This window comes from Myotis yumanensis, unplaced genomic scaffold, assembly GCF_028538775.1.
Source record: "Myotis yumanensis isolate MYYU_CA2020_CCGP unplaced genomic scaffold, mMyoYum1.0.hap1 SCAF_12, whole genome shotgun sequence".
NCBI lineage: Eukaryota > Metazoa > Chordata > Mammalia > Chiroptera > Vespertilionidae > Myotis > Myotis yumanensis.
This window is the reverse complement of record NW_027223763.1, coordinates 615,184-622,521: the sequence shown is the minus strand read 5'-3', so window position 1 is coordinate 622,521 and position 7,338 is coordinate 615,184. Positions and strand designations below refer to the sequence as shown.

Genomic DNA, 7,338 nt, shown 5'->3' with positions numbered 1-7,338 from the left:
GGCCTCCACGCCCAGTCTCTCGCCTCCGGGAGGTATTTCTCACGTTGTCCTTAGACACAAACCACACAGCTTCCAATGCTGCACAGCCCACAATACAGATGTGAATAAAGTACGTTAACCAGCGCCCAAGGCTTCCTGCACTCGCTCATCACTCCTCCCGCGCCACTGAGCCCGGGGTCCCCACCAGGACGCCCACCGGCAGCCAGCACTACCCAGGGCCCCAGCCCGCCTCCCCATCAGGGAGCCCTGCCCACCGTCCCGAGGAGGCCGTTGGATCCGATGCAAATGGCCACCACATGGAGAGCGGGCTGAGTCCTAATGGCCTGCAGCCCGGCACCCGCAAGGGGCCTGGGTCCCCTCCTCCTGTGTCAGGGGCCCCTCGGTTGCTGCCGGCTCACATCTGGCCTCACACTGCCCAGGTCTAAGGCCCGGCCCAGGTGGGGCGCCTGGGGTCACTCACGTGGAGTACCCCAACTTGAGGGCCAGTCGCCGTTGGCCATGGGGGTCACGGAGACCACGGGCATCTTCCTGCTGCCCTTGGCGTCCAGGAAGCCCCGGGTCATCCGACATCCCCCCCGCCGTGTACCAGATGCCCTGGGCTGTAGGGAGGGTCCCGGGAGAGACACAGGCAGCCCCCTGCCCGGTGCACCCCTGACCTGGTGTGAGGGCAGCCCCGACCGTCCCCCAACGAGAGCCTGAGGAATTGAGGGGCCTGCTGCCTTGGGGCCCCGAACGGCTGGGGGGCCGGGTCAGTCCAGCCTGACCACACGGTCTCTGATCCAGGCTCAGCTCCTACAGGGAGAGGGCGTCCTGGAGGAGGGGGCCCCACCTGGCTGGCATCCAAGTCGGCCTGGACGGGGACCTGGGCCTGGCCTGGGGACACCCCGCACAGGGCGCGCAGGGAGCAGGGCCTTCATGCCCAGGAGATGTCCTGGGGGCACTGGCTGGCCCCTGGCAGACCCACTGAGATAGGTCGAGGTCAGGTTATGGCCGCGAGGGTCGGGCCCACTTCCGGCGCTTCCTCCTGGGGGGTGGCCAGATGCCGTGTGGTAGGGGCAGGTGCGGTCCTGGCAGGCCCGCGGGGTGTTGGCCCCCGTCTTCAGCTCAGGCACAGCCCCCCACTCCCCTCCTCCAAGGAGCCCTCTCAGAAACTCACCTCTGAGCCTCACAGCCCGGGTGCCATGCAGGGCCCGCTGAGCTCTGCCCGGCTGGGCCTGTGGGCAGGCTGGGTGCTACTGCACATGTGGGCAGGGAGGGCCCAGGACAGGGGCCTGGGCGGGGCAAACAGGCAGGGCTGTGCTCTGAGGCCCATGGGGGGTTGGGGGGGGGCTGGGGGCACTTTCCTGAGCTGTGCTGACCTCTGACCTACCCCCCCCCGCCCCCAGGGTGCCCTGCAGAGCAGAGCAGGTGGGGGGAGTCAGGATCCCAGGGAGCAGCCAGAGCAGGCCAGGGCGGCGACAGAGGACCGACTCCAGGAAAGATAGACAGGAGCCAGGCGGCTGAGTTGCTTCTAGATTTTATTGTCAGAGGCAGGATAAAGCCGAGGGGGCGGAGTGGGGGTCGGCGAGCCAGGGCTGGGGACTCGGGGTCACGGAGAGGATTGGCAGGGCGGGCGGCCAGGTCCTGAGGGCGCGGTCACCTGCCTGAGAGCAGGAGGGAAGCTGGAGCAGCCGCCCCGCCCACCCCCCCCACCCCCCCACCCCCCCCACCCCCGGGTCTGCAGCCCGCCCAGCACCCAGCGGTCCAGGCAACAGGGGAGGGGAAGCCCCTCAGGGTCTCCTGCAACCTCCCCACCAGATCCCACCCCGGTCCCAGCTCCTCCTGCCTCGCTGAACCCCAGGGGAACCCGCACCCCCTGGGACTGGCCCCTGCAGGCCAGGGCCCCCCCTTGCATGGAGGGCGGGGTGGTGGGGGAGGCCAGCCCACAGCCCACTCACCTATTGCTGCTCCTCCAGGCACTTATCTGCCAGGAAGGGACGGAGGGAAGGCGGGTGGTCAGCGTCTGGGTGAGGGCCACTCCCCCACCGCAGCCCCGGGGAGCTGCTGACCCCCAAAACCGTGACTCCATCACTCCCCCCCTCCCCAGCCCCTGCTGCAGACCGGCTGCCTGACCCCCAAGGCCATGGGCACTGGGCCTCGGGGAGCCCATGTCCGAGCCTCAATGGGCTGCTGCCCCGGGTCCCACAGCACCTGTCCCCCGCCGGGCTGGAGACCCTTGAATCCTGGGGGCCGACCGGGGGCCTGGCCCACACGCCGGGTGCTTTGTGAATCGGGGACTGCAGGCCATGGGCGGGAGGGGGGGACAGTGGCCCCCACTGTGTAGGCCACGTGGCTGCTCAGTGGGCGGTCTGGCCAGATGACCTCTGACCCTCGGCCTCCCGGAACCGCCTGCCTCTAATCTGACTGCACCCCCTCCCGGGATTAGCGCCCTCACCCGTCTTCGGCAGGAAGACAATATCCTCCTCTGCGAAGCCCTTGGCCCTGGCGAAGGTGGTGAATTTCTCCTTCACGGCAGCCCGCGGGGTCTGGGTGCGGCCTGGGCAGGACGGAACGCCGGAGGGTCTCAGCGCTGCCCCCCGCTCTGGAGGGCGCGCCCCTGGTCCCTCCCTGGGAGGCCTGAGGCCAGGCCGGGGTCCGGGGTCCAGGGGAGGGGGGGGGGGAACGCACTGTAGAGCGTGGCCATGTGGAAAGCCGTGGTCTCCGGAGGCCCCACGGCGTAGAGCAGAGCGTACTCTCCGTAATCCGTCTCCTCCACCCACACGTCCTGCGAGTTGCCCCAGTCTGGGGACAAAAATGACCACAGTGGGCGGCCCTGCCCAACCTCTGGCCTTGGGAGGGGGCGGGATGCTCCCCTCTGGCTGCCTTCCCCGCCCTCCCCCTGCCTCCTGCCTGCACAGCCTGGGAACTCTGCCAGGGGCGGGGGAGGGGGCCCCGTGTTCCCCAACCAGAATCCTGGGGGGCAGCAAGCACGCAGGCTCAGAAAACGAGGGGTCAGGGTGCAGCCACCAACCCTCTGCTGGTCGGAGGAGGAAGGAGGCCCGGTGGGGAAGCCATCCTCCCGGGAGAGAATGGGGTGCCTGGTGCCTGCCTGTCCAGCAGGGAGGGGGTCACAAGGTCTGGGGAGACCCCACCGGGCAGGGCGGGCCCGGCAGGACTGGCTTCCCGGGTGTGTCCCGGGTTCTCTCCTGAGTGGGGGGCAGGTCCAGGCCAGACACTGGGAGGGCCTGCTCAGCTGGGGGTCACCCGGAGTCACCCACAGTGCGTCCCCCGGGCTGGCCCCGGCCCCAGGGCCCCACTCACGGAAACTTGTATAGCTGTAGCAGCCGGGGGGGCCCGCTGGCCGCAGCAGCAGGCTCCGGGTCTCACACCGGTCTTTCCTGCGGGCAGGTCACCTTCCGTCAGGGTCAAGTGTGGGGGGTCCCTAGACGGCAGCCAGCCGTGGTGGGGCAGGCCGGGCCCCGTGGGGAGCTCTCAGCCCCGCCCCCCCCCCCCCCCCCCCCGCCCCCGTGTCTCACCTGAGAAGGTGGTGGTGAGGTTGAGGGACGCCGTCCCCTTCCCCAGGCAGAGCCGGGGCCACCACGGCCGAGCACATGGACAGGGGCGGCCTTCTTCTCCCGGAACCAGCTCGTGTTGGAGGCGAGGCCCGCGGTGAACCAGCGCCCCAGGAACTGCGGGGAGCGGCCCCTGCCCAGTCAGCCGGGACCCTCTCGGGCCCACGGGGGGGGGCACCCTGGCCCTCCATGTCCCGTGTCCAGTCCGCCCCACCCCAGGGCAGGCCTGGGTCCAGCCTCCTCTGCCCAGCCCTGCCCAGTGCAGCTCCTCCCTGGAGCGGGCAGCAGAGGGCGCTGGGCGGGTTTCGGGGGAGGGGTGGCCACTTGGGCGTCTGCGACACTGGACACTCCGGGGAAGGGGCGCAGGGCGGGCGGGGGGAGGACTAGCACCACCGCGTCCATGGGTGTCTATGGCCACCCTGTGGGCCATCCTGAACGCCGTCCCTGTCTGTGTGCTCGCGCCCGGGGACGTGTCCCCACATCCATCCTGGGGCCCCAGGTGTGGAACCCGCACCAGCTTCCTGAGCATCCTGAGCTCCGAGGGGGTGACCATTTGGAGGGGTGACCGGCATGTCTGCGTGTTCCGTGTGACACTCGTGGACACCGGCTTCCCACGGGGCGGGGGGACACCATCTCCTTCCTGGGGGAGGGGCAGCCCTCTTCCCAGGGACACAGCCCGGGGCAGAGAGCACCCCTTCCCTCCACGGAGCCCTGTCCGCCTTGGGGACCGGGCGGGGGGGCGCCTCACCTTGTCCTGTTGGAAGTTGGGCTGCACGGAGGCCTGGGCCTGGGCCGGGGTCTGCAGGACCCCCAGGGCCCCCAGCAGGGCCAGCGCCAGCCACAGGGTGCACGGAGCTGCCATTCTCCCGGGCGGAGCGGGCTGAGCGGCGTCGGAGCCTGGTGCCAGCAGCGTGGGCCGAGCGGGGGGGAGGGCGCGGCAGGACTGGCCGGAGCCCTGGGAGACCCTATTTATGGGCCCGGCTTGGCCTCCGCCCAGGGCCAAGGCCAGCCCACGAGGCGCGTGATGCTGGGGCAAGCAGGATTTGGTGACCAGCCAGCGGCCGCTCGCCCCCCGCGGCTTCTTATGTAAGAGACTCTGATCCGGACGGGCCAGGCCCTGCCTGGGGGGCTGGGTACTGGCAGAGGCCCCTCAGCACCAGCCCCTCTTCCAGAGCCAGAACCCACCTGGAGCCCGGGGCGGGGGCAGGGGACCCCCATCCTGCCCCTGGGGCGTCCGGCACTGCCCGCCTGGGTGTGGGATGTGCTGGACATTGGGGTGGGGGGCTCGTCCTGCCACCCTCCCGGAAGCAGAGGTGCCGGGTCCTGGCACTGCCTCCTCTCACGGCACAAGGCAGGGGGGACGCCGAGGGTGGCCGTTCCCAGCCGGGAGGAGCCAGGATGTTGGCCTCTGAGGAGCCCGCGTGGGGCGGCCCGGTGCAGGGGGAGGACCCAAGGGGGCTGACCCGGGTGCACCCCAAGGGGGCAGCCCAGGAGGCATATGAGCTGGGCTCAGCGGCCCAGCAGAGAGGAGGCGGCCATTTCCCTGAGCGGCACCTGCCCGGGGAGGGCTGGGGGGGGAAGGGCGGGCCGCTCGCCTGCTGCTCTGGACCCTGGGGTGCGAGGAGCTGGCCTCGTCCTCGAGAGGGTCCCCCAGGCCAGCCCCAGGCCAACCCCGCCTCTGCCAGAGGCTGGAGAACAGCCAGGGCCCGGCGGGGGCGGGGGCAGGTCCCAGCCCCGGGCAGCCTGCAGGGCCCGCTGTCTCCATCCCTGGCGGCTGCCTGCTCGCCCGCAGGGTCTGCTGGCCGTGGGTGGGTCACGCAGACACCCCGTTATGGTCACGTTGTCCTGAACCCCAGCAGCTTTACATGAGAGTCCCAGGGACTAACTTCGACAGACACAGCCTCGGCCTTCGGCACGGCGGCTCTGGAGACTGGCTGACCTTCGCCAGGAAGACCAGATGGACAGAACCAGGCGGCCCACACCAGTTTGACCAGTTCTGAGGCCCTTGTCGGAGTGGGCCGTGCGGGTCTGCGCACAGAGCCCTTCCCACCCCCTGCCCTGCATCTGCTCTCCTCTCCTCTCCCTCCTTCGGAAACCCGTGCCCGGCCCTGGCCGTGCGGTCAGCTGGTTGGGCGTTGTCTTAAGGTTGCCGGTTCGATTCGCTGTCAGGCGTGCAGGGGGCGGCCGTCAGTGTTATGCTCTCACATCCCTACTGCTCGCTCTCCTTCTCCCTTCCTCGCTCTCTAAAAACCAATAAAAAGTCATTAAAAACACAAAACCCCGTGCCCGTGGCCGGTTGTGATGGTCTTTGGGGAGGAGTCCCCTCTCCGCAGGCTGCCGGCTCTCGGGATGAACACCTTCCCTCCCACCAGCACCTGCCTCTCCTGATTGGCATTCCCAGCGGCAGGGAGCCAGCCCTGGGCTCAGTATCTCAAGGGGCAGGTCCACCTCTGTGGTCCCGAGGGCCCGGCCAGGCCGCCCGCAGGGGCTTAAGAGAGGGCCGACATCGCCGGGACCTGGAGCTGGGTGCTCCGGAAGCCGCCACCCGCCCCGTGGGTGGCCGGGTGGTCATGCCGGCTCCCCGGGCACCCAGTGTTTGTGTCTGCTGGGGGAGGGGCATGGGGGACAGATGGAGCCACAAGGACGGGTCAGCCAGGCCAGGCCCCGGGGACAGCTGTGCCTGATGCGGCCGGCCCTGGGGGAGGGAGGCAAGATGCTTGCTGGGCCCCAGAGGAACCTGGGCGAGAAGAGGAGTGAGGACAGTGGGATGGGGTGGGCCCCCCCCCGGGGTGGGGCCCCCCCCCCCCCGAGGCCTGGCTCTCCGAGCTGGGCCCCCGGAGCCTGGGCATCAGGCAGGGTGGAGCCGAGATCAGGTTGGGTTCCTGGCTGGAGGGATGGGGGGTGGCAGGCAAGGAGCCGAGGGTGGGGGTGCGGGGGGGGGGGTTGTCCTGCTTGGGCCTGGCCGGACACAGAGGAGCGCTTGCCTGGTGGTGGACAGGGCGGGTCTGCAGTGGCTCCTCCGCCACCCAGATGGGGAAATGCTGGGGGGGGTGTCCCTGCTTCATGTGCCCCCTCCCCCTCCCCACGAATAAGCAGGTCGACCAGGGATCGGGGCTCTGAGCATCTTTATCTGCAAAACCATCCCTGGAGGGTGAGGTGGGCAAGCCCAGACCACGCCCAGGTCACGCCCAGACCACGCCCGGGTCACACCGAGGGCCATGCCGAGGCCGCCCCCACTCTGTCCTGAACCCCAGCAGGCTCAGCCACCGCCATGAGCTGTGCACAGACCTGGTCATCCCCAGATGGCGCTGGGAGGGCCTCTTGGGCACCTGGACCCCCTGCCCACGCCGCCCTGGGGAGGGGCCAGGCCAGTGGAGGGGCACAGGGAGCTGGGGGTGCTGCATGGCCTCTGGGACCTGGAGACACACCGGGCAGCAGCCCCCCGGAACCCCGAGGTCTGGGAGGTGAGACCTGAGCCCCTGAGATGCAGGTGGAGGCAATGTGTGTGGGGACCAGAGACAAGGCCCACCGTGCCCCGGAGTGGGGTCTGCCTCCAGGGGAGCCCAAGCCCCCCGCCCCCCGCCCCCGCCAGCCCTGGGGCAGCGGGCAGCTCAGCCGGCCTCCGTGGGGCAGCCGGGACCGTGCTGAAGGACACAGTGGCTTCGGGGTCATTTGCTGTCCAGGGTCTCAGAGTCCTGGCCGTGGAGGGGGTGGAAAGTCCCCAGCTCCCACTAAGCCGGGGACCTGAGAAAGAAGAGAGCTTCCTGTGGAACAAACGCTGTCTTCC

General features: G+C 70.0%; 1 protein-coding gene across 1 annotated transcript; it reads right to left on the bottom strand.

Annotated features, from left to right (window-relative positions):
- Positions 1-1,500: 1,500 nt before the first annotated feature.
- Positions 1,501-4,479, bottom strand: PTGDS (prostaglandin D2 synthase). The gene is given in 9 exon segments (XM_070430237.1): positions 1,501-1,643; positions 1,938-1,963; positions 2,435-2,536; positions 2,668-2,781; positions 3,301-3,381; positions 3,519-3,555; positions 3,557-3,598; positions 3,600-3,668; positions 4,300-4,479. Coding segments are annotated over 8 exon segments (585 nt in total). The 5' UTR covers positions 4,414-4,479; the 3' UTR covers positions 1,501-1,643.
- Positions 4,480-7,338: the final 2,859 nt, after the last annotated feature.